Raw genomic sequence first — 26,176 nt, 5'->3', positions numbered from 1 at the left:
ACAGATGCACAATTGAGAGCAGCCTGTCGGGCTGTATCATCACCTGGTACGGCAACTGCACCGCCCACAACCATAGGGCTCTCCATAGGGTGGCACACTGCCTGCCCTCCAAGACACCTACAGCACCCGATGTCACAGGAAGGCCAAAAAGATAATCAAAGACATCAACCACCCGTGCCACGGCCTGTTCACCCCGCTACCATCCAGAAGGCGAGGTCAGTACAGGTGCATCAAAGCTGGGAACAAGCCATCACTAGCCGGCTACCACCTGGTTACTCAACCCTGCACCTTAGAGGCTGCTGCCCTATATACATAGACATGGAATCACTGGTCACTTTAATGCAACACTAGTCACTTTAATAATGTTTACATACTGCTTTACTCATTTTCATATCTATATACTGTATTCTATTCTTCTGTATTTTAGTCAATTCCACTCCGACATTGCTCGTCCTAATATTTATATATTTCTTAATTCCATTCTTTTTCTTTTAGATTTGTGTGTATTGTTGTGAATTGTTAGATACTACTGCACTGTTGGAGCTAGGAACACAAGCATTTCGCTACACCCGCAATAACATCTGCTAAATATGTGTGACCAATACAATTTGATTTACTAGCTTTCTAGTCTGTGTTTTATGAATGTCCAACTCGTTCTCATTCTGAGACATAAGGTATGCCACTTGATTTCAACATCTGAACAAAGTGGACAGTATGGTGTTCAAACAGTTGGAGACGGACAGAAGGGTTTGTTCATAACATTTCAACTGTTCTTCCTTGTTAGCTAGCAAATAGATATGTTGGCTAATTTTGAAATATAAAGATTAGCTGGCTACTCACTAGCACGTGGATCCTGGACTTCCTGACGGGCCGACCTCAAGTGGTGAAGGTAGGCAAGAACACTTCCGCCACGCTGACCCTCAACACGGAGGCCCCTCAGTGGTGTGTGTGCTTAGTCCACTCCTGTACTCCCTTTTCACCCACGACTGCGTCACCACACATGACTCCAACACCATCATCAAGTTTGCTGACGACACAATGGTGGTAGGCCTGATCACTGACTGCGATGAATCAGCCTAGAGGAAGGACAGAGACTTAGCAGTGTGGTGCCAGGACAACAACCTCTCCCTCAACGTAAGTAAGACCAAGGAGCTGATCGTGGACTATAGGAGAAAGAGGGGAGAGCACGCCCCCATCCACATCGACAGGGCTGTTGTGGAGCGGGTCGAGAGCGTCAAGTTCCTTGGCATCCACGTCACTAAGGACTTACCATGGTCCACACACACCTGTACAGTAAGCTGAAAATATTTGGCATCGGCCCTCGGATCCTCAAAAAGTTTTACAGCTGCACCATCGAGAGCATCTTGACTGGCTGCACCACCGCTTAGTATGGCAAATGCACCGCCCTTTACCGCAAACACTACAGAGGGTGGTGCGGACAGCCCAGTACATCACTTGGGCCGAGCTCCCTGCCATCCAGGACCTGTATATCGGGCGGCGTCAGAGGAAGGCCTGAAAAGTTGGCAAAAACTCCAGCCACCCAAGCCGTAGACTGTTCACTCTGCTACCATCCGACCAACAGGCTCCGAGACAGCTTCTACCCTCAAGCCATAAGACTGCTAAATAGCCAGACTGCTAAATAGTAAATGAATGGCACCCGAACTATAAACCCACACACATACAGTGCATTCGGAAAGTATTCAGACCCCTTGACTTTTTCCACATTTTTGTTACTTTACAGCCTTATTCTAAAATCGATTTGTTTTTTTCCTCATCAATCTACACACAATACCCTATAAAGCTTTTCTCTCTGTACTTTGCTCCGTTTATCTTTCCCTTAATCCTGACTACTCTCCCAGTCCCTGCTGCTGAAAAACATCCCCACCGCATGATGCTGCCACCACCATGCTTCACCGTAAGGGATGGTGCCAGGTTTCCTCCAGACGTGACGCTTGGCATTCAGGCCACAGAGTTCAATCTTGGTTTCATCAGACCAGAGAATTTTGTTTCTCATGGTCTGAGAGTCCTTTAGGTGCCTTTTGGCAAACTCCAAGTGGGCTGTCATGTGCCTTTTACTGAGGAGTGGCTTCCGTCTGGCCACTCTACAATAAAAACCTGATTGGTGGAGTGCTGCAGAGATTATTGGCCTTCTGGAAGGTTCTTCCATCTCCACAGCGGAACTCTGGAGCCCTGTCAGAGTGAGCATCAGGTTCTTGGGCACCTCCCTGACCAAGGCCCATCTCCCCCGATTGCTCAGTTTGGCCGGGCGGCCAGCTCTTGGAATAGTCTTGGTCGTTCCAAACTTATTCCATTTAAGAATGATGGAGGCCACTGTGTTCTTGGGTACCTTCAATGCTGCAGAAATGTTTTAGACCCTTCCCCAGATCTGTGCCTCGACACAATCCTGTCTCGGGGCTCTACAGACAATTCCTTTGACTTCATGGCTTGGTTTTTGCTCTGATATGCACTGTCAAATGTGGGACCTTTTATAGACAGGTGTGTGCCTTTCCAAATCATGTCCAATCTGTTGAATTTACCACAGGTGGACTCCAATCAAGTTGTAGAAACATCTCAAAGATGACCAATGGAAACAGGATGCACCTGAGCTCAATTTCGAGTCTCATAGCAAATGGTCTGAATACTCAAGTAAATAAGGTATTTCTGTTTTTTATTTTTAATAAATTTGCAAAATCTTCTAAAAACCAGTTTTCGCTTTGTCATTATGGGGTATTGTGTGTAGATTGATGAGGGATTTAAAAAAAAGTCCTGTTTGGATTTAGGCGACCCGAAAAAAACAGAAGTTAGTCATTATTAGTGAATGTGCGTTATGCATGGTTCTGGTTAAATTTGTAACACAAAGGGAGTTTTCATAGACTTGAAAGCCAGATCAGTGATTATTGCAAAAAAGCACGTTAAACTATTTTCATAAAATAATGAAATTATTAGTGGGTCTTATGGTTGTCGAAAGCTTATATTTAGCCTAGGTATAATTTCACAAACCCTGAATTCATTAGATTATTGCTGACTGTCTGAAATGCAGTGCATTTGATCTTTAATTGTACAACAAAGCTTATTTAGAAAAAAAACATTTTTAAAATGTAGATGTATATTGTGAAATGTTAATGATTTTTAGGCCATATCGCCCAGCCCTACAGTGAATATAAATTCAACAAAGCATGGAGTGTTGCTGCTCCAAGACCCAGCACTGAAGCAAAGAGGAAAAACATCATATGAAAGTCATGCACACTAACCCCGTTCTTCTTCATGCTTGTTGTGCATGATGCAAAACACAACAGAGCCCCTCTATATCTCAATTCCTCAGTGACCCAAATTTCATCAAAAGCGCTACTGTATGCTGCACATCTCATTAGACCCCGGCCCGTCTTAAGAACAAGTAGGCATTCAATCTGTCCCAAACCGATATTGGGGGGAGCCGAGAGGTTGGCTGGCTTCCATGATGAGAGAGGCCCTGCTTTATTCTGCTAGTCATTTGTGTTTGAGGGATTGGATCTGGGCTCAGCAGCACGGCTAATGGGATTCATTTCATGTCACTACATATTCGTCGCCAAACCCACTGGCTCCAGGTCATCTATAAATCACTTCTAGGCAAATCCCAGCCTTATCTTAGATCATTGGTCACCATAGCAACACCCACCCGTAATATGCGTTCCAGCAGGTATATCTCACTGGTCATCCCCAAAGCCAACACCTCCTTTGGCCGCCATTCCTTCCAGTTCTCTGCTGCAAATGACTGGAACGAACTGCAAAAATCTCTGAAGCTGGAGACACTTATCTCCCTCACTAACTTTAAGCATCAGTTGTCAGAGCAGCTTACCGATCACTGCACCTGTACACAGCCCATCTGTAATTAGCCCACCCAACTACCTCATCCCCATATTGTTATTTACATTGTTATTTATTTTGCTAATTTGCACCCCAGTATCTCTATTTGCACATCATCTTCTGCACATCTATCACTCCAGTGTTAATACTAAATTGTAATTATTTTGCACTATGGCCTATTTTTATTGCCTTACCTCAATAACTTACTACATTTGCACACACTGTATATAGATTTTCTATTGTGTTATTGACTGTACGTTTTGTTTATTCCATATGTAACTCTGTGTTGTTGTGTAGGCTTAGCCTGGTGTGACATTTTGATAACCGTGTAAATCTCTGTAGGACAAGGTGACTTTTATCAATATATATTCGCCTGTATTCACCCCCCCAAAATAAAATCCTAATTATCTGTGATTCAGCACCACCTGACCTTTTCACCTCCTACTGGTCACGTTTCAGCCACATCTTCCCTCTCTTTCTCAGTCTCTTGCCGCTATCATTGTATTTGTATTTATTATGGATCCCCATTAATTGCTGCCAAGGCAGCAACTACTCTTCCTGGGGTCCAGCTAAATTAAGGCAGTTATACATTTTTAAAAGCATTACAATACATTCACAACAGATTTCACAACACATTAAGTGTGTGCCCTCAGGCCCCTACTCTACTACCACATATCTACAAAAGTGTACGTGTGTGTATGCATGTGTCTGTGCCTATGTTTGTGTTGCTTCACAGTCCCTGCTGTTCCATAAGGTGTATTTGTATATGTTTTTTAAATCTAATTTTACTGCTTGCATGAGTTACTTACATTTACATTTACGTCATTTAGCAGACGCTCTTATCCAGAGCGACTTACAAATTGGACTGATGTGGAATAGAGTTCCATGTAGTCATGGCTCTATGTAGTACTGTGCGCCTCCCATAGTCTGTTCTGTACATGGGGACTGTGAAGAGACCTCTGGTGGCATTTCTTGTGGGGTATGCATGGGTGTCCGAGCTGTGTGCCAGTAGTTCAAACAGACAGCTCGGTGCATTCAACATGTCAATACCTCTCACAAATGCAAGTAGTGATGAAGTCAATCTCTCCTCCACTGTGTACATCCAGGGGCCAGCCATGCTGCCCTGTTCTGTTCCAATTGCAATTTTCCTAACTCACTCTTTGTGGCACCTGACCACACGACTGAACAGGAGTCCAGGTGTGACAAAACTAGGGCCTGTAGGACCTGCCTTGTTGATAGTGCTGTTAAGAAGCCAGTGCTTTATTATGGACAGACTTCTCCCCATCACCGTTGTATCAATATGTTTTGACCATGACAGTAATTCAGGGTTACTCCAAGCAGTTTAGTCACCTCAACTTGCTCAATTTCCACATTATTCATTACAAGATTTAGTTCAGGTTTAGGGTTTAGTGAGTGATTTGTCCCAAATACAATGCTTTTAGTTTTTGAAATATTTAGGACTAACTTATTCCTTGCCACCCATTCTGTAGCTCTTTGTTAAGTGTTGCAGTAATTTCAGTTGCTGTAGTAGCTGATGTGTATAGTGTTGAGTCATCTGCATACATACACACTGGCTTTACTCAAAGATTGAAAAAGTAAGGGGCCTAGACAGCTGCCCTGGGAAATCCCTGATTCTACCTGGATTATGTTGGAGAGGCTTCCATTAAAAGAACACCCTCTGTGTTCTGTTAGACCGGTAACTCTTTATCCACAATATAGCAGGGGGTGTAAAGCCATAACACATACCTTTTTTTCCATCAGCAGACTATGATCGATAATGTCAAAAGCCACACTGAAGTCTAACAAAACAGCCCCCACAATCTTTTTATTATCAAGTTCTAAGTGAATTTCAGAGATTGTCAGAATATGAATGTCATCTGTTATTGATTTCATGAACTTTGTTTCTTAAGCTACATATGTTAACGAGGGCTATTTTTAGCACTTTTCTGAGATGCTTGATTGTTTTTATTGCTTTACTGGGAAGCTTAGCAGAGGTAGACATGCTCATGTTATTTATGTTAGTGCAGTGTGAGCTGCACACAGTGGACTTCCTACTAGAGCACACTGCTTCAGTGCTAACAGTATCACTGGTTCATAGGCACATGATTACTGCATATAATAGCTGTGGGATCAGCAGAGGCATTCAGGGCAGTAAGAGGGACATAAATTAGGTTACTTACATTCTGTCTTCCAACACCCCTGGGCTAATGTACATTTGCTGAAGCATTATGACAACTCAGCGACACAGTGGTAGGGATTAAATTAGCTTGGCTTGGGTCATTGATAAGTCATTGTCTCAACGCAGCTGTGAAAGGATCCAGGAACCCACATTTTTTGGGTGGATCCCATCCTCCTTATAATACAAGCTTTGTTTCCAGAAGGTATCAAAATTGTCAATAAATGTTACACCCACAGGGCTGCAATAGTCTCGTAGCCAGTTATGGAGGGCTAAAAGTCTGCTAAACCGTTCAATGCCACGATTTAGGGAGGGCAGAGGGACAGATATTATGGGGTGTTTGATGTCAAGTTGTGACCAAATCAGGTCTTTAAAATACATCTTCAGCTGTTCTGAGCTGTTCATAATGTAATTGAATCCCACATGAACTATGATAGACTCAATTTCCTGATGCTGGATTAAAATGTTTGGAAGCAGCTTTATTGATGTCCTGAACTCATGCTCCTGGATAGCACAACGATTTTGCTCCAGGAACTGAGATATTTCTCACCAGTGAACTGCCAATGCAACGGCCGTAGAAGGGAATGGCGAAATCTGCCCATTCCCACCCTCACACAATTCGTTGAGTCTTTCACGGGTGTACACGAGCAGCAGGATAGCGTACGCCCGCTGCTCCCGGCAATAGGTCCAGACCTCCCACAGCAGGCAGAGCCCCGTCAGATCCAGAAAGAGAGAAAGGAGCCGAACTCGACGACGAAGTCGCTGCTGGAGTCAGCGTAGTTGGAGTCAGCACCGCCGTCGCAGACACAGGCTGTCCCAGTGATGAAGGCGCAAGTAGATCAGGCACCAGTGCAGCGACGCTATTCCTTATGTCAATCTGCTCCAAACCTCTCGCAGTCACTCCCATCCGCTTAGCAGCATGCCGCTACCTTTGGTTTCCACGACTTGTGACATGGGACCAGCACTGATTGGAACACTCTTCTTGCTGTTCTCCGTCTACTTCTCTACAGGATGGAGGAGAAACAGATGGAGACGATTTCCTTGGCAGGCAAATTCCAGGTAGCGCAGGCCATTCGGCTAGGGATAGATGACAAGGTGGGGAAACCTCCATCAGGCCCGAGCGGCGTCCAGCCATATGAGTTAAGAGTTCCAATTTGCGTTTTCTCCATAAATTTGCGCATAATTTAGATTTGTTTGCTTAGCATAGTCACCTCATTCCTGTAATCCTCCGCTAGCAAACAATTGCCGCATTGGAACTCAGGATTGTCAATATTGTCCCGGACAAGAGCATAATAAACACCGCTTCTACAGCGCTGGAAACGTTCGTTAGCTATTCCAGGCAAAGCGGGCTCCATTGCAACCTAGCTGGTATTGAATAGAGTTGAAGGATGGGACTAATAACAAATAACAACAAATAATAACAAAGATAGCTAATAATGTAAGCATACTGTGTCCATAATAAGTATATAGGTTGTATGTTGGGAGCTTTTGGGAAAGAGCACAGTTAGAAAGATATGGCATTTAGAAGCAAACCGGATGGACATCATGAAAATGATCGGAGAGGTTGAGAGTAGAAGAAGTTCAGGAGCAAAAAAAAATATATATATATATATATATATATATATATATATATATATATATATATATATATATATATATAGAATTATTGTAAAATTAACTCTGTCCATAAGGTGTAGATAGTAAGTATAGACCGGAAGTAGAGGCCTGGGCGTTGTTGTTCACTAATTTACTCCAAGTAGGGAAAGGATGGTGGGGTTGAAAAGTAATAAAGGGGAATATATATATAAAAAATAAAAAAAAACATGGGGGATTGGAAGTGATGCAGACAATTACATTGATAGAAGATACAATCTATCTGCAATATTAAGCTGATCCATCCCCCCCCCAAAAAAAATAATAAATAAATAAATGAAAAAATAAAACCTAGCAGGCTGGGTAGTTGGTAGCAGGTGTTGACACAGGTATCCGAGTTATTGAGTTCCGAAGTTTTCGTCGACGAGTCGGTGTCCCCCGACAGCAACTGGAGGGGAAACGTGAGAGGCTATACTGATCACAATTTGGGATCACACTTACTCACACACTGGAAATAAGCACTTTCCTTTAGCTTGTGCTATTGCGAGCGTTATATGAGTTCCCTTTGGTAGTCTGGCTTGTGTGTTTGGGGGCGGAGTGTGTCATCAGGGCTCCTGAGTGGCGCAGTGGTCTAAGGCACTGCATCGCAGTGCTAACTGTGCCACTAGAGATCCTGGTTCGAATCCAGGCTCTGTCGCAGCCGGCCGCGACCGGGAGACTCATGGGCGACGCACAATTGGCCCAGCGTTGTCCAGGGTAGGGGAGGGAATGGCCGGCAGGGATGTAGCTCAGTTGATAGAGCATGGCGTTTGCAATGCCAGGGTTGTGGGTTCGATTCCCACGGGGGGCCAGTATAAAAAAAATATATATGTATTCACTAACTGTAAGTCGCTCTGGATAAGAGCGTCTGCTAAATGACTAAAATGTAAATGTAATCAGCAGGTGTGATGTGTTTCTTGGCCATTTACATTGTTTTGTTCATAAGCTAGGTTTTTCAATGTTTAAGTTTCAACTGCTAGGGAAGAGAAGACAAAGCTGCTACTAGTCTGTCTCTCCCCATCCAGACAATGTAATCAAATCATGAGCAATTTCGACATGGGTAGTGGTCAGAAATTGGCATTTAGTGTAACAAGCTATTAAGGACATTCCAACATTTCACATTATGGTCAACTGGTCCCTGACCCTGTTCTGGCTGAACATGTGGGCAGAGAGACAGTTGGTCATCTAGACATTTTAGACATTTAATCTCTACTAAATCTGTTTTGGATAGTGTTTTTTTCCCCTACATATTTTGTCCAATGGTATCTGCACCCATAAATCCCATAAAGTGGTGTTTTTAATCTGGCTGAACCATATTGTTGAAAGCAGCCCAGTAACATCATCCATCCTAATCCACCAATTCAGGAAGTCCTGCTGTATAAACCAGCATTGTTCTATTCAGGCCTTAACTCCACCGCATCGTCAACATTGCGTGGAATTCTCAGAAAATACTGTTGCGTACCAACCCTTCCACCACTTGTGGACGTACACAGTCAACGCAGTATCTTCGCAGAAAAGGCCTATATACAGTGAGTGTAAAAAGTATTTGATCCCCTGCTGATTTTGTATGTTTGCCCACTGACAAAGAAATGATCAGTCTATAATTGTAATGGTATGTTTATTTGAACAGTGAGAGACAGAATAACAACAAAAAAATCCAGAAAAATGCATGTAAAATGTTTTATAAATTGATTTGCATTTTAATGAGGGAAATAAGTATTTGATCCCCTCTCAATCAGAAAGATTTCTGGCTCCCAGTTGTCTTTTATACAGGGAGTGCTCCTAATCTCAGTTTGTTACCTGTATAAAAGACACCTGTCCACAGAAGCAATCAATCAATCAGATTCCAAACTCTCCACCATGGCCAAGACCAAAGAGCTCTCCAAGGATGTCAGGGACAAGATTGTAGACCTACACAAGGCTGGAATGGGCTACAAGACCATCGCCAAGCAGCTTGGTGAGAAGGTGACAACAGTTGGTGCGATTATTCGCAAATGGAAGACACACAAAATAACTGTCAATCTCCCTCGGCCTGGGGCTCCATGCAAGATCTCACCTCGTGAAGTTGCAATGATCATGAGAACGGTGAGGAATCAGCCCAGAACTACACGGGAGGATCTTGTCAATGATCTCAAGGCAGCTGGGACCATAGTCACCAAGAAAACAATTGGTAACACACTACGCCGTGAAGGACTGAAATCCTGCTGCGCCCCCAAGGTCCCCCTGCTCAAGAAAGCACATATACAGGCCTGTCTGAAGTTTGCCAATGAACATCTGAATGATTCAGAGGAGAATTGGGTGAAAGTGTTGTGGTCAGATGAGCCCAAAATGGAGCTCTTTGGCATCAACTCAACTTGCCGTGTTTGGAGGAGGAGGAATGCTGCCTATGACCCCAAGAACACCATCCCCACCGTCAAACATGGAGGTGGAAACATTATGCTTTGGGAGTGTTTTTCTGCTAACGGGACAGGACAACTTCACCACATCAAAGGGGCCATGTACCGTCAAATCTTGGGTGAGAACCTCCTTCCCTCAGCGTCGTGGATGGGTATTCCAGCATGACAATGACCCAAAACACACGGCCAAGGCAACAAAGGAGTGGCTCAAGAAGAAGCACATTAATGTCCTGGAGTGGCCTAGCCAGTCTCCAGACCTTAATCCCATAGAAAATCTGTGGAGGGAGCTGAAGGTTCGAGTTGCCAAACGTCAGGCTCGAAACCTTAATGACTTGGAGAAGGTCTGCAAAGAGGAGTGGGACAAAATCCCTCCTGAGATGTGTGCAAACCTGGTGGCCAACTACAAGAAACGTCTGACCTCTGTGATTGCCAACAAGGGTTTTGCCACCAAGTACTAAGTCATGTTTTGCAGAGGGATCAAATACTTATTTCCCTCATTAAAATGCAAATCAATTTATAACATTTTTGACATGCGTTTTTCTGGATTTTTTTGTTGTTATTCTGTCTCTCACTGTTCAAATAAACCTACCATTAAAATTATATACTGATAATGTCTTTGTCAGTGGGCAAACGTACAAAATCAGCAGGGGATCAAATACTTTTTTCATTATAACAAGCTTGGTAGCAATGTGAAAATTGTTGTGTAAATCTGTTGCAGCTCAAGTTGACTACAAAACCCACAATGTAATGCTCTCTCGCTGGCTGGCTAGTAGCCACACACAATAATACCAAAGTAAGCATGTGAAGTAGCTAGCTAGCTGTAAAATCAAATTAAATCAAATTTTTTACAGCCCTTAACCAACAATGCATTAATTTTTTAAATAAAAAAGTAAAATAAAACAACAAAACAAAAAAGTGTTGAGAGAAAAAAAGAGCAGAAGTAAAATAAAATAACAGTAGGGAGGCTATATACAGAGGGGTACCGGTGCAGAGTCAATGTGCGGGGGCACCAGCTAGTTGAGGTAGTTGAGGTAATATGTACATGTGGTTAGAGTTAAAGTGACTATGCATAAATAATTAACAGAGTAGCAGCAGCGTAAAAAGATGGTGGGGGTGGGGGGGCAGTGCAAATAGTCCGGGTAGCCATGATTAGCTGTTCAGGAGTCTTATGGGTTTGGGGTAGAAGCTGTTGAGAAGCCTTTTGGACCTAGACTTGGCGCTCCGGTACCAGAGAGAACAGTCTATGACTAGGGTGGCTGGAGTCTTTGACAATTTGGAGGGCCTTCCTCTGACACCGCCTGGTATAGAGGTCCTGGATGGCAGGAAGCTTGGCCCCATTTATGTACTGGGCCGTACGCACTACCCTCTGTAGTGCCTTGCGGTCGGAGGCCGAGCAGTTGCCATACCAGGCGGTGATGCAACCAGTCAGGATGCTCTCGATGGAACTTTTTGAGGATCTGAGGACCCATGCCAAATCTTTTCAGTCTCCTGATGGGGAATAGGTTTGTCGTGCCCTCTTCACAACTGTCTTGGTGTGTTTGGACCATGATAGTTCGTTGGTGATGTGGACACAAAGGAACTTGAAGCTCTCAACCTGTTCCACTACAGCCCCGTCGATGAGAATGGGGGCGTGCTCAGTCCTCTTTTTTTTCCCTGTAGTCCACAATCATCTCCTTTGTCTTTGTCACGTTGAGAGAGAGGTTGTTATCCTGGCACCACACGGCCAGGTCTATGACCTCATCCCTATAGGCTGTCTGATCAGGCCTACCACTGTTGTGTCGTCGGCAAACTTAATGATGGTGTTGGAGTCGTGCCTGGCCATGCAGTCATGGGTGAACAGGGAGTACAACTAAACAAACTGCACTATCAATTTAGGAGTCTACAATCTCACCATGTTGAACCTGCCTGCAGTTCGTCTCAGTCTGCGTGCAAAGTGCAGACGTTGCTATGGCAACAACATCCCTTTCCAACAGACACACAGGGCGCATTGCCTGATGGTACTTGAAGGAAAAACTGAGTTGAATAATTTGGTGCACTGTTTAGATTGAGCACATGTAAGTGAAATATATACTTCGTCATGACGATATAAATGGATTGGATGTGTTTTAGACAAGTATGCCCATACCATCTATTGGCTGATTTGGTGTAGGGAGTGTGTTATCCCCTATCATTGTCGAGGACCTTGTACAGTGCCTTCGGAAAGTATTCAGACCCCTTGACTTTTTCCACATTTTGTTACTTTACAGCCTTATTCTAAAATGGATTAAATAAAAACAATTCCTCAGCAATCTACACACATTACCCCATAATGACAAAGCAAAAATAGGTTTTTTGAAATGTTTGTACATTTATAAAGAATATAAAAACAAATACCTTATTTACATAAGTATTCAGACCCTTTGCTATGAGACTCGAAATTGAGCTCAGGTGCATCCTGTTTCCATTGATCATCCTTGATGTTTCTACAACTTGACTGGAGTCCACCGGTGGTAAATTCAATTGATTGGACATGATTTGGAAAGGCACACACCTGTCTATATAAGGTCCCACAGTTGACAGTGCATGTCAGAGCAAAAACCAAGCCATGAGATCAAAGGAATTGTCTGTAGAGCTCTGAGACAGGATTGTTTTGAGGCACAGATCTGGGGAAGGGTACCAAAACATTTCTGCAGCATTGAAGGTCCCCAAGAACACATTGGCCTCCATCATTCTTAAATGGAAGAAGTTTGGAACCACCAAGTCTCGTCCGAGACCTGGCAACCTGGCCAAACTGAGCAATCGGGGGAGAAGGGCCTTGGTCAGGGAGGTGACCAAGAACCCGATGGTCACTCTGACAGAGCTCTAGAGTTCCTCTGTGGAGATGGGAGAACCTTCCAAAAGGACAACCATCTCTGCAGCACTCCACCAGTCAGGCCTTTATGGTAGATTTGCCAGGTGGAAGCAACTCCTCAGTAAAAGGCACATGACAGCCCGCTTGGAGTTTTTCTCAAAAGGCACTTAAAGACTCTCAGACCGTGAGAAACAAGATTCTCTGGTCTGATGAAACAAAGATTGAACTCTTTGGCCTGATGCCAAGCGTCACATCTGGAGGAAACCTGGCATCATCCCTACGGTGAAGCGTGGTGGCAGCATCATGCTGTGGGGATGTGTTTCAGCGGCAGGGAGACTAGGCAGGATCGAGGCAAAGATGAACGGAGCAAAGTACAGAGAGATCCTTGAACCTGCTCCAGAGCGCTCAGGACCTCATACTGGGGCAAAGGTTCACTTTCCAACAGGACAACGACCCTAAGCACACAGCCAAGACAACACAGGAGTTGCTTCAGGACAAGTCTCTAAATGCCCTTGAGTGGCCCAGCCAGAGCCCGGACTTGAACCCGATTGAACATCTATAGAGAGACCTGAAAATAGCTGTGCAGCAACACTCCCCATCCAACCTGACAGAGCTTGAGAGGATCTGCAGAGAAGAAAAGGAGAAACTCCCCAAATACAGGTGTGCCAAGCTTGTTGCGTCATACCCAAGAAGACTCGAGGCTGTAATCGCTGCCAAAGGTGCGTCAACAAAGTACTGAGTAAAGGGTCTGAATACTTATGTAAATGTGATATATCCGTTTCTTTTTTGTTTGTTTTTTGGTTGCAGAAATGTCTAAACCTGTTTTTGCTTTGTCATTATGGGGTATTGCGTGTAGATTGACGAGGGAAAAAAATCAATTTAATCAATTTTAGAATAAGGCTGTAACCTAACAAAATGTGGAAAAAGTCAAGGGGTCTGAATACTTTCCGAAGGCACTGTAGGTATGAAAAGTTCCTACATGATTTCCTGATTTCCTGAAAATAGTTATTTTACCCACTGATAGAACATAGGCTCTCACCAAATTAACATGAGTTTCATGATTTTTATTTACGGGTGTGGATTATCATGTCAAGGGCCTTATGTTGTGTCTCCTTGGTGATGTGGGTGTATTCTTGGAACACACACACTCTTAGCTGTGCTCTCTGATGTCCTGCTTCCTGATTGCCCTGCTGTCTAGGGATTAGGCCTCAAAGCTCTGCTTTTAGACACACTCCACCTCACCTCCCCACTGTCCCAGCCCCGGCCACACGGCCCACACTGGGATTTACTGTCAGTCTACAGTAAGCCACCAATAAGCAAAGGTGCCACTGGCTTCTTTTTCTATAGGGCCCCAGTGCCTCACAAGTTGACCCAATGCATTCGGAAGATAACCATGGCTAGCTTCGTAAATGTACGCTTTTGCGTTGATGGACTATGACGCCCGTGCGCAGCCGAATGGGGAGCAACGCGTAGGAGTTGCAAAGCCTCTCTTTATCCCAGAGGAAGACCGCCAGTAGATGATTGTTTTACTTTGATTATAGTGGATTGATGGGAATTCAAGTCCCGTGTCTCTTCCCAAGCTGCATGGCAGAATGAAACCTGGATGCTGACCTTGCCGATAAAGTATGGGAATAGGCAGTTCCTTTGCCCCTTTGAGATCTGACCAAATTTTTACCATAAGGTATGTCTCCTCCAAGACCCCCCCCTCCCTTCTGATTTCTGAAGAATTTGATGTAACTGCCGGCCTGATCCTGTCAAACAAGTCCCGGTTTTGCAACCATATTCTGCTTGGTTGTGTTGTTGACATGAGATTGATGTCCTCTGTTGAGCAGTTAATGGTTTCGCAGCATGCGTTTTCAGTTTAAGGCGCCTCTCAGCCCTCAGCAATGCTGAACGACCCATCAAAAACAAAGACCTCTCTTTAATTTAGACGAGCAATCGAGCACATGTACACCATCTTCCCTTGGCAAGTACCCACCACATAAGACTTCCCTTTGTCTCCCCACCACCCTTACTAATTCAAGTGTCCTCTGAGTGTTTCTCAGTACCATAGCCACAACATTGTTGTATCTTATGGTCCTCTCTGACTTTCTGGCTAGTGTGTGTGACATAGCGTGTCTTTAAGCCAGAGAGCGTTAAATGTGGCTTGTTTGCCTGTGCCACTTAGTGGAACTTAATGTAGGCCAGACGGTTGGCTTACTTATTCAAGATAGCTATACGTTTTAGAGGGTTTTAGCTTGTGTTTTTCTGGTGGCCGATAAGCGATGCATTTGGAACAAGCATATGTCGGTCAGTGGTTTTCGGTTTCTGAAATTGGACAATGTCATTTGGACAGAACATTCTGCATACACTCTATCATGTTGTATAACAGCATTATAACTTGTTATCATGTTGTATAAGAAGTTATAATGCAGTCGTCCTGCCATAGTGCTTCATGGAGAATGTGTTTTTTACTTTTTGCCTTTCACAGAGTGTGCTTGGCCCCGAGGCAGAATCTCCCACGGATCATCCTCAAAGGAATCTTCCAGGGGGTGAAAGTGGTACGCGGACCCGACTGGGACTGGGGCAACCAAGACGGTGAGTGAGGGAGTGAGCGGAGCAATCCATCCATACTGACCAGGGCCTCTTGTTTACCAGTGTGGCAGTGTTGTTGTTCAAACTGTTTCACCATGACCCCATAACCTAATTCCATTGTCTCTAAGGTTATCTTATTACCTACAATGTGACAGTGTGAACTGGTGTGTTTGTGCTTAGTGCTTCAGGATTTATCCCCAACCCAAAAGTATCTCATTGAGTCTGTTTTAACAGATGTTTCTTAAAGAGCTGTGTTCACATGAGCAAGGTTTATTTTCCCTTTCGTACAGATTCCCCTCTAGTGTAGCGGAATATACAAAGAAGTCACATTAATTCTAATTATAGCATGTGCTGCAACTCCAGACAGGACAAAATGGTATTTGGGGTTATTTACTGTTTTGGGACGTGGTTTTAAAGAGTCAAGAGAATTTGACTCTCAATGGCAAATCATTAGTGAAGAAACAGATTTGCCATACAAGTACAAACATAACTATTTGCAGAATCTCCATCTGTGGGAAGTTTGATTGCCCCTGTTTCTTTCCATTTCAAAACCCTTGAATATCATTGCCTTTAGGGATGGCAAAATCTGTCATTAGCTCTTTCTATTACTTCATGTGGGGTCAGAACCGGGAATGGCATTGGTTCTTCTCTGTGCTAAAGCACTGGCGAATGAGTCAAAATGTCCTTTTAGTGTCTTTGAAAATGAACCACTAAGTCAGTCATCATCAGTCTTTACGCAGAATGTGGTAAGTGCATAGGGACATTCTTGGCATGGTCAGAAGAGAGCCTGTCACTTTCCATGAGTCCTGTCCTTAGGTTACCTGGCAGGCTGTGTAATCCTTGATGACTTTGTAATCCTTGATGTAACCTGCGTAATCTAAGATATACAATGCCAGGCTCTCGCTTTGTGGTGGAAACTGAACGTAGTATTTGATGACATTTGAATTTGACTGTCAGTAAGTAGTAAAGTAGAAATGTATCGTGGTGGTTAGTAAATCAATGTATTTTATTGTACTTTCTCTCGTGTCTGGTACAGTAGTCTGAGAATGTGAGTGGTGCTAGCCCCAGCCTGTACGTGTGCTTTGTTTTGTGTTCTGTTTATTATTATTTTTATTTTATTTTTCACTTCTAACCAGATTCAAAGGGATGATTGGAAAAACCTTGTTGAAAGATGGCCAATGTTCACTGTCTGTTCAGATTACAGTGCCTTCAGAAAGTATTTACATTTTACATTACATTTTACATTTTAGTCATTTAGCAGACGCTCTTATCCAGAGCGACTTACAGTTAGTGAGTGCATACATTTTTCATACTTACACCCCTTGACTTATTCCACATTTTGTTGTTACAGCCGGAATTCAAAATGGATTAAATTGTTTTTTCCCCCCGCCCATCTACACACAATACCCCATAATGACAGTGAAAACATGTTTTTAGAAATGTTAGCAAATTGATTGAAAATTAAATACAGAAATATCTCATTAACATAAGTATTCACACCCCTGAGTCTATACCTTTGGCAGTGATTACAAAAGTGAGTCTTTGTGGGTAAGTCTCTAAGAGATTTCCACACCTGAATTGTGCAACAGTTTCCCATTATTACATTCAAAATTCTTCAAGCTCTGTCATATTGCTTGTTGATCATTGCTAGACAACCATTTTCCGATCTTGCCATAGATTTTCAAGTAGATTTAAGTCAAAACTGTAACTCGGCCACTCAGGAACATTCACGGTCTTCTTGGTAAGCAACTCCGGTGTAGATTTGGCCTTGTGTTTTAGGTTATTGTCCTGCTGAAAGGTGAATTCATCTCCCAGTGTCTGGTGGAAAGCATACTGAACCAGGTTCTTTTTTTTTATCCTGAAAAACTCCCCAGTCTTTAATGATTACAAGCATACCCATAACATGATGCAGCCTCCACTATGCTTGAAAATATGGAGAGTGGTACTCAGTAATGTGTTGTTTTGGATTTACCCCAGACATAGCACTTTGTATTCAGGACAAAAAGTTAATTGCTTTGCCACATTTTTTGTAGTATTACTTTAGTGTCTTTTTGCAAACAGGATGCATGTTTTTGAATATTTTTATTCTGTACAGGCTTCCTCCTTTTCACTCTGTAAATTAGGTTCTTATTGTGGAGTAACTAAACATTTTGTTGATCCATCCTCAGTTTTTTCCTATCACAGCCATAAAACTATGTCACCATTGACCTCATGGCGAAATCCCTGAGCGCTTTTCTTCCTCTCCGGCAACTGAGTTAGGAAGGATGGCTGTATCTTTGTAGTGACTGGGTTTATTAATACACCATCCAAAGTGTAATTAATAACTTCACCATGCTCAAAGGGATATTCAGTGTCTGCTTTTTTTATTTTTTCCCCATCTACCAATAGGTGCCCTTCTTTGCGAGGCATTGGAAAACCTCCTTCTTTGTGGTTGAATCTTTGGTTGAAATTCACTGCTCGACTGAGGGACCTTACAGATAATTGTATGTGTGGGGTACAGAGATGAGGTAGTCATTCAACAATCATGTTAAACACTATTATTGCACATAGTTAGTCCATGAAACGTATTATGTGACCTGTTAAGCACATTTTTACTCCTGAACTTATTTAGGCTTGCCATAACAAAGGGGTTGAATACTTATTGACTCAAGACATTTCAGCTTTTCATTTTTAATACATTTGTAAGACATTCGAAAAACATAATTCCACTTTGACGTTATGGGGTATTGTGTGTAAGCCAGTGACAAAGAATCTCAATTTAATCAATTTTAAATTCAGGCTGTAACACAACAAAATGCGGAAAAATATACTTTCTGAAGGCACTATCTGATTGGTCTTTGAGCCTTTCTCAGCATCCAGAGCACCGATTTGAGTCACGATCCTCACTAGTTGTTTCTTGTTTTCGGTATGTGATGTGTTGAATTAGCCAAGTCTAGAATTGACCAGATTTGTGTGCTGTGTTCCCAGAAATAGGTTGAACATTTGGATGTGAAACGTTGATGGGCACCATTTCCTGTTTTAACATTGTGTCTTTTTGAAGTGGTCATTTCCTGCCTGCGCACAGAATCAAACGACACAAAATAAAATGATTGTGTTTGATATATTCACCCTAACTATTTATCTTCTCATCATTCCTAATTTTTCCCCAATAAGCCTATTCTTTCTCTTGCTGTCTTCGCTCTTTCTCTCCTCCCACACTTCTACACTGTATGTGCGTGTGCAGGAGGAGAGGGTAAGGTTGGGAAGGTGGTAGACATCCGTGGCTGGGACACAGAGTCCGGTCGCAGTGTGGCCAGTGTCACCTGGTCCAATGGTACCACCAACGTCTACCGAATGGGTCACAAGGGCAAGGTAGACCTCAAATACGTGTCTGACGTCCAGGGAGGCTTCTACTACAAAGACCACCTACCAAAGCTGGGTATGAAACTAGGGGGGGGTATAGACTTTGTTAAGGAGACATGCTTGTTTTCGTAATTCTAGAAAATAGTTTATGTATCCTATAGATCAGGGGTGTCAAACTCGTGTTGCCCCGCGGGCCGCATTTGGTCTTCACTGAGGTCTGGAGGGCCGCACTTAATGTATTATTTCCTCGCCATCAATATTTGCAAAAAATTGTCCTATCTATCGCTTTTGGAATTTTGAATACTCCCTGACTTTCTAGCTTTAGTTTCGATGACTGTTAGCAAGCTGGACAGAGTAAAGAGATTTCTAAATGTAGGTCCATTATAATTTATACACAATTTTGATTAGGTTTTATTCCCCCCAACAATTCATTTGGGCATGTTTGACACCCCTGCTATACACTGAGTAAACCAAACATTATTAACACCTTCCTAATATTGAGTTGCCCCCCCACCCCACACTTTGCTCTCAGAACAGCCTCAATTCGTTGAGACATGGACTATACAAGGTGTCGAAAGCGTTCCACAGGGATACTGGCCCATGTTGACTCCAATGCTTCCCACAGTTGTGTCAAGTTGGCCGGATGTCCTTTGCGTGGTGGACCATTTCTTGATACACACAGGAAACTGTTGAGCGTGTAAAACCCAGCAGCATTGCAGTTCTTGACACAAACTGTTGCGCCTGGCACCTACTACCATACCCATTTTAAAGGCACTTAAATATTTTGTCTTGCCCATTCACCCTCTGAATCGCACACATACACAATCCATGTCTCAATTATCTCAAGGCTTAAAATTCCTTCTTTAACCGGTCTCCTCCCCTTCATCTACACTGATTTGAAGTGGATTTAACAAGAGACATCAATAAGGGATCAAAGCTTTCACCTGGTCAGACTGGCAGGTGTTCTTAATGTTTTGTATACTCTGTAGATCAGTATGAAGGCACTGCAGTGTAGAGTTGGCCTATGCATGTGTGTGTAGAGTTGTGTGTGTTTATCTATGGTTTGTGTGTACACAGGTGAGCACGCAGAACTGCAGAGGCAGGAGAGTGCAGAAGGCCACACCTTCAACCAGGGGGACAAGGTGAAGTGTCTCCTGGAGGTGGACATCCTCAGACAGATGCAGGAGGGCCACGGTGGGTGGAACCCCAAAATGGCAGAGGTACTAAACTAAACTCCCTCCAAGTCAAATGGTGGAATTTCTCTGACAGAATTTTATCAAAAGAGTCTGACCTCATTCCAAGCTTTCTCCAGTTGTAGAACTACTTTTAAGTGTTTACCACATTATCACTGTGCTGCATGTGTCATGTTAGACAAATGTTACTTCACATTCTGAGTACCGTATCCCCATTTTGAACCTTTGAACCCAGCTTTATGTAATGTCGCTGGCGTGAATGGTCTCAGGTGTGCAAAACCAACAAGCACTTATTACTTTCAAATTAATCGAGCCAGCGAAACAATAAGGTCAAGGCCGGCCACAATCTGCGACTGCAAATCAAATCTGATTTGTGTGTTTACAGTACACCTGCAGAATCGGGACGGTACACAGAATCACTGACCGGGGAGATGTCCGAGTCCAGTACAGCAACAACATCCGCTGGACCTTCCACCCAGGGGCCCTAACCAAGGTAGTCTACCTCTACCAGTGGGATATGAATACAGGCTCACAGCTTGGTCTTATAGGTTAACGTTAGTTAGCGATGTGATGCTAATGCTGACAGATTAGCATCATATCACTAACAATTTGCTCTCTTCCCCATTCTTGCCGTAGGTGAACACGTTTGTTGTGGGCGAGCTGGTGCGTGTGCTGGAAGACATGGACAGTGTTAAGAGGCTTCAGGCAGGCCACGGAGAATGGACAGACAGCATGGCACCCGTACGTTGACATAGCCTAACACTAACTTTCCATAGCCTGGCACTATCCTCCCATAGCCTGCCACAGACCTCTCTTCTAGGTTTCTTTAGCCTGGTATGAACTTCCTGTCATGCCATTGTGCGAAGCCTCCTCTGGCAGTCGGCCCTCTGGATTAGAGGCAGTGACCCACAGTGGAAAAATGCCTTTTGTGCCTCGGGGACTACCGGTAAACAAGCTTATGGCTTCTGTGAAAGCAAAGCATCCTGATTAATTACCTATAAATAAAAGCCCTGAGACTTTCCCAGAGTGGCATGGGTAACTAAAAAGAGTGCATTTTAGATGGCAAGATGACAGTCATGGTTTGATGGAGGTTCTCTGAAACGCTTCCTCTCCTTCATGGCCTGTGATAGGTGTTTATACCTAATATCTTGTCCTATTGGTCATGATGGAATGGAGACAAAGAGAGGAACTTTTAAAGTGTATTGAGTCCATAGTCCTACCTACCTATCTGGTGTCCAAACACTGTCAGTATCACTGTCTTTTCACTCTCCCCCTCTCTCCTTCCTTATCTCCCTCTCTCTCCTCTGTCCCCCACCCCTCTTCCTCCTTTTGTTTTCTATACCCCCTCCTCTACCGTCAGGCCCTGGGGCAGGTGGGCAAGGTGCTGAAGGTGTACGCTGATGGGGACCTGCGCGTGGCCTTCAACGGCCAGACGTGGACCTTTAACCCGGCGTGCCTCTCGACCCAACCCGTGGAGGTGGACGCCAACCTCATGACGGCCGAGAATCACAACGTATCCGGAAGTAAGGACTACTGAGACCTCGCAAACAGGAGGAAGGGGGCCTCTTATCCAACAGTCATCCAGCAAGCTCTGCTTTTTATCTGTCCTTCCATTTCCTTATTCTCACTTTCCCTGAATTCCCCATGAACCCCCTCCCTCTTCTTCCAGCACTATAGCTGCAAGCTATGCATGTACAACTGACCAAGGGCTGTGACAGTGGCTGTCTGTTGCATATACGGCCACTCATAACGCTGTTTCGCCTGGTCACTGTCTCCGCATGCATGACGAACGGGTTTCATTTGCACGTCATTTGCATGTCTCTGAAATGCCTGTTTTTTCTCTCTATATCATGTCCCTGCATGTTGGAGGCAAGCTACATAGGCCTCATTAGCATATGTGCCTCTACTGCTCCTCATGTGTCTGTATGTGAATGTGTGGTTCTCCTACCAGTCTTGGGTGCCCTGGCTCAATCACTCATTTTTCTGTGTCCGTCATATACATCATGGTGGAAGAGAGAGAGGATACGAGAGGCTCGTAATGCTGGGTTAGGGTGCACAGGGACATTTTGACTCATTCCAATGGTTGTGCTTTGACTTGACTTAACAAAGCGTCTTGGTAACTCTGTGTATGTATGTGCTCTCTGAGTTTAGAGGGGCCTGGAGGGCAACGCTGCATAAACTATGCATGTTCTCCATGCTCTGGAATCCATCACTAACATGTCACTCTCTCTTTCTTTCTTCTCTCTTTCTTCTTTCTCCTTCCCTTGCTCTTTATTCATCCACATTATCTTTTTTCACTCTCCCTCTTCCCCTTCAATGTCGATTGTGTGTACCCCCACCCCTCTTTCTCCCTCCCTTGATCTCTCTCTCCAGACACAGTCATTTCAGTCCTGGAGAAGCTGCTGTCTCAGTCTACAGAGCAGGACAACCCCAGCCGGCTGGTCATCGAGGCTGCACATGGCAGTGCCAACAAAGTCAGAGAGCTTGTGCAGAAATACCCTGACAAGGTGCGCTTACTCCCACCACTGGAGACTTTGTGTGTGTGTAACATCTCTTATTGTGATTGTGTGTTACATCTCTGATTGTGATTGTGTGTTACATCTCTTAATGTGATTGTGTGTTACATCTCTTAATGTGATTGTGTGTTACATCTCTTATTGTGATTGTGTGTTACATCTCTTAATGTGATTGTGTGTTACATCTCTTAATGTGATTGTGTGTTACATCTCTTAATGTGATTGTGTGTTACATCTCTCCAGGTGGATATAAAGAACCAGGGCAAGACGGCGCTGCAGGTGGCAGCCCACCAGGGCCACATGGAGGTGGTCCTGGCTCTGCTGCAAGCCAACAGCTCCATCGAAGTGAAGGACGAGGACGGAGACACTGCCCTGCATTACACGGCCTTCGGGTGAGAGGAACACACACACACACACAAGGTTGCCAGTCTTAAGTACCCTGTATTCACATTGTTAGCGAACAAGTTATGGGGGGGTTGGTCTCTGGATTTAATTGGATTTGGGGTGCATTGGGTTCAGTGAAATCACTACACACACACAGTCAATCACACATGGGCATTACTGTTGTCCATAATCCCTCACCATATACCCCCCCTAAAATAAGTTATTAAAAACAGAACTTTGTTGTCAGAATGAGTCAATTAAAACAACAACAATTATATGAAAATGCATTGAGTAAAGGATATTTAAATGAATATCCTAAATAGATATGAAAAATGATTATGCTTAGGCCTATACATTTTGTTGCTCATTATCTGTGTGTGTGTGTGTGTGTGTGTGTGTGTGTGTGCAGAAACCAGGCAGAGATTGCACGGCTATTGCTGAGCAAGGGGGCCAACGTGAACCTGCTCAACAACTCCATGTGCACGGCGCTGCACATAGCCGTCAACAAGGGCTTCACTGACGTGGTGCGCGTGCTGTCGGAACACTCAGCCGACATCAACCTACAGGTCAGTACCCACTAATAAGAACTACATTATCTGCATCTGAAATGGCATCATATTCCCTATGCAATTCACTACTTTGGTTCATGCTTTCTTCTGTCATGCTCACTGCCCGTACATGCAAAACACACACGTGCGTGTGCAAACACACACACGTCTCTCAAGAAACTAAACAGCATAGAGTGCAATGGCAGACATATTTATTTTACCTCGGAGCAAAACAGAATGTTTCCGCAGATCTTTCTCCTATGAAGCATTTTAACACTTTGTTTTTTATATTCATTGATGATGTGCTGCTTTTAGTGTCTGTGTCATTTGTTGTGTTTTTACTGTATATTTATTGTTGTTGTATGTATTGGCTAGTGCAATAACATTTCCCCTTTGGGGGATTAATAATGTACTATCTTATCTTAAATCGACACACACATATTCACCCCCAGCCTGAAACATTTCTCCATAAGGGCTGTGTGGGTCTTGTGCTCACTTGTTGAGTTCTTTAAGGCCATTTAGACAGCTTTCCAACTTTGTCGGGCTTTCATCAAACGGCCACATCTCGAAGCAGCTCAATACGCCTCACAACTGGTCTCTGGTTTTGGGTACGGCTCGGATATTACATTTTTCTGCTCAAGCAGTGTGCGTGTTCAGCTGGAGTGGAATGGCTGCTTGGAGTTTGTGTGTGTGGTATGTGTGTATCTGAGCCGTAATGTAACAGAAAAGAGCAGCATTGCTATATATGAGTACTCCGAGTAGGCTTGGGCGAAATACCGTTTATTTAGACGGAATGATTTTCAAAAAATATACAGTACCAGTCAAAAGTTTGGACACACCCACTCATTCAAGGGTTTTTCTTAATTTTTACTATTTTCTACATTGTAGAATAATAGTGAAGACATCAAAACTATGAAATAACACATATGGAATCATGTAGTAACCAAAAAAGTGTTAAACAAATCTAAATGTACCTTTGCCTTGATGACAGCTTTGCACACACTTGGCATTCTCTCAACCAGCTTGATGAGGAATGCTTTTGCAACAGTCTTGAATGAGTTCCCACATATGCTGAGCACTTGTTGGCTGCTTTTCTTTCACTCTGCGGTCCAACTCATCCCAAACCATCTCAAATGGGTTGAGGTCGGGTGATTGTGGAGGCCAGGTCATCTGATGCAGCACTCCATCACTCTCCTTGGTCAAATAGCCCTTACACAGACTGGAGGTGTGTTTTGGGTCATGGTCCTGTTGAAAAACAAATGATAGTCCCACTAAGCGCAAACCAGATGGGATGGGTTATCGCTGCAGAATGCTGTGGTAGCCATGCTGGTTAAGTGTGCCTTGAATTCTAAATAAATCACAGACAGTGTCACCAGAAAAGCACCATCACACCTCCTCCTCCATGCTTCACGGTGGGAACCACACATGCAGAGATCATCCGTTCACCTATTCTGCGTCTCACAAAGACACGTCGGTTGGAACCAAAAATCTCAAATTTAGACTCGTCAGACCAAAGGACAGGTTTCCACCGATCGAATGTCCATTGCTTGCGTTTCTTGGTCCAAGCAAGTCTCTTCTTATTATTGGTGTCCTTTAGTAGTGGTTTCTTTGCAGCAATTCGACCATGAAGGCCTGATTCACACAGTCTCCTCTGAACAGTTGATGTTGAGATGTGTCTGCTAATTGAACTCTGTGAAGCATTTATTTGGGCTGCAATCTGAGGTGCGGTTAACTCTAATGAACTTATCCTCTGCAGCAGAGGTAACTCTGGGTCTTCCTTTCCTGTGGCAGTCCTCATGAGAGCCAGTTTCATCATAGCGCTTGATGGTTTTTGCGACTGGACTTGAAGAAACTTTCAAAGTTCTTGAAATGTTCTGGATTGACTGACCTTCATGTCAGTATGAAAAATGTATGCACTCACTGTAAGTCGCTCTGGATAAGAGCGTCTGCTAAATGACTAAAATGTACAAAAAAATGTTTCTCTTTGCTTATTTGAGCTGTTCTTGCCATAATATGGACTTGGTATTTTACCAAATAGGGCTATCTTCTGTATTCCAACCCTACCTTGTCACAACACAACTGATTTGCTCAAACGCATAAAGAAGGAAAGCCATGAGCAAAAACCAAGCCATGAGGTCGAAGGAATCTGGGGAAGGGTACAAAAAAATTTCTGCAGCATTGAAGATCCCCAAGAACACAGTGGCCTCCCTCATTCTTAAATGGAATAAGTTTGGAACCACCAAGACTCTTACTAGAGCTGGCCGACCGGCCAAACTGAGCAATCGGGGGTGAAGAGCCTTGGTCAGGGAGGTGACCAAGAACCCGATGGTCACTCTGACAGAGCTCTAGAGTTCCTCTGTGGAGATGGGAGAACCTTCCAGAAGGACAAGGGGTCTGAATACTTTCCAAAGGCACTGTATATATATATATATTTATTTATTATTTTCCCCTGACCATACCACCCTTCCCCTAATTGGAGTAAACTAATGGACAACAACACTTAGGCTTCTACTTCCAGCTTATACATACTATATAGATTTTACGGACACAATATATTTTACAATAGTTATCTTTTGTTTGTTTTTAGTACCATCCTTCAGCTACCCTCAACCCCTCCCATGTATCTCAGAAGACCATCCAGTTTTGATTTCTATTTGCCATATATTTTTCAACTGTGCTATGATGTTTCACAAAGGTTCTGAACCTTTCTACTCTCATAGTTTCTACAGATTGTAAATTAAA

At 43.7% G+C, this 26,176-nt stretch overlaps 1 protein-coding gene across 4 annotated transcripts in view; it reads left to right on the top strand.

Annotated features, from left to right (window-relative positions):
* The window catches only part of LOC121538434 (E3 ubiquitin-protein ligase MIB2), a 78,354-nt gene that overhangs the window by 25,868 nt on the left and 26,310 nt on the right, over positions 1 to 26,176 (top strand). For 2 of the 4 annotated variants that reach the window (XM_041846428.2, XM_041846427.2), the window contains exons 4-12: positions 15,348 to 15,454; positions 18,675 to 18,869; positions 19,871 to 20,013; positions 20,372 to 20,479; positions 20,623 to 20,727; positions 21,347 to 21,509; positions 22,360 to 22,493; positions 22,746 to 22,894; positions 23,296 to 23,452. In XM_041846428.2, the coding sequence (XP_041702362.2) occupies positions 15,348 to 15,454; positions 18,675 to 18,869; positions 19,871 to 20,013; positions 20,372 to 20,479; positions 20,623 to 20,727; positions 21,347 to 21,509; positions 22,360 to 22,493; positions 22,746 to 22,894; positions 23,296 to 23,452 (1,261 nt within the window). Of the gene's footprint in view, positions 1 to 14,093; positions 14,559 to 15,347; positions 15,455 to 18,674; positions 18,870 to 19,870; positions 20,014 to 20,371; positions 20,480 to 20,622; positions 20,728 to 21,346; positions 21,510 to 22,359; positions 22,494 to 22,745; positions 22,895 to 23,295; positions 23,453 to 26,176 lie in introns of those variants that run through there. The other 2 variants (XM_041846431.2, XM_041846430.2) reach the window with 2 other exon arrangements.

Source organism: Coregonus clupeaformis, chromosome 24, assembly GCF_020615455.1.
Source record: "Coregonus clupeaformis isolate EN_2021a chromosome 24, ASM2061545v1, whole genome shotgun sequence".
Taxonomy (NCBI): Eukaryota; Metazoa; Chordata; class Actinopteri; order Salmoniformes; family Salmonidae; genus Coregonus; species Coregonus clupeaformis.
The sequence above is the reverse complement of the archived record's forward strand: the minus strand, read 5'-3'. Positions and strand labels throughout refer to the sequence as shown.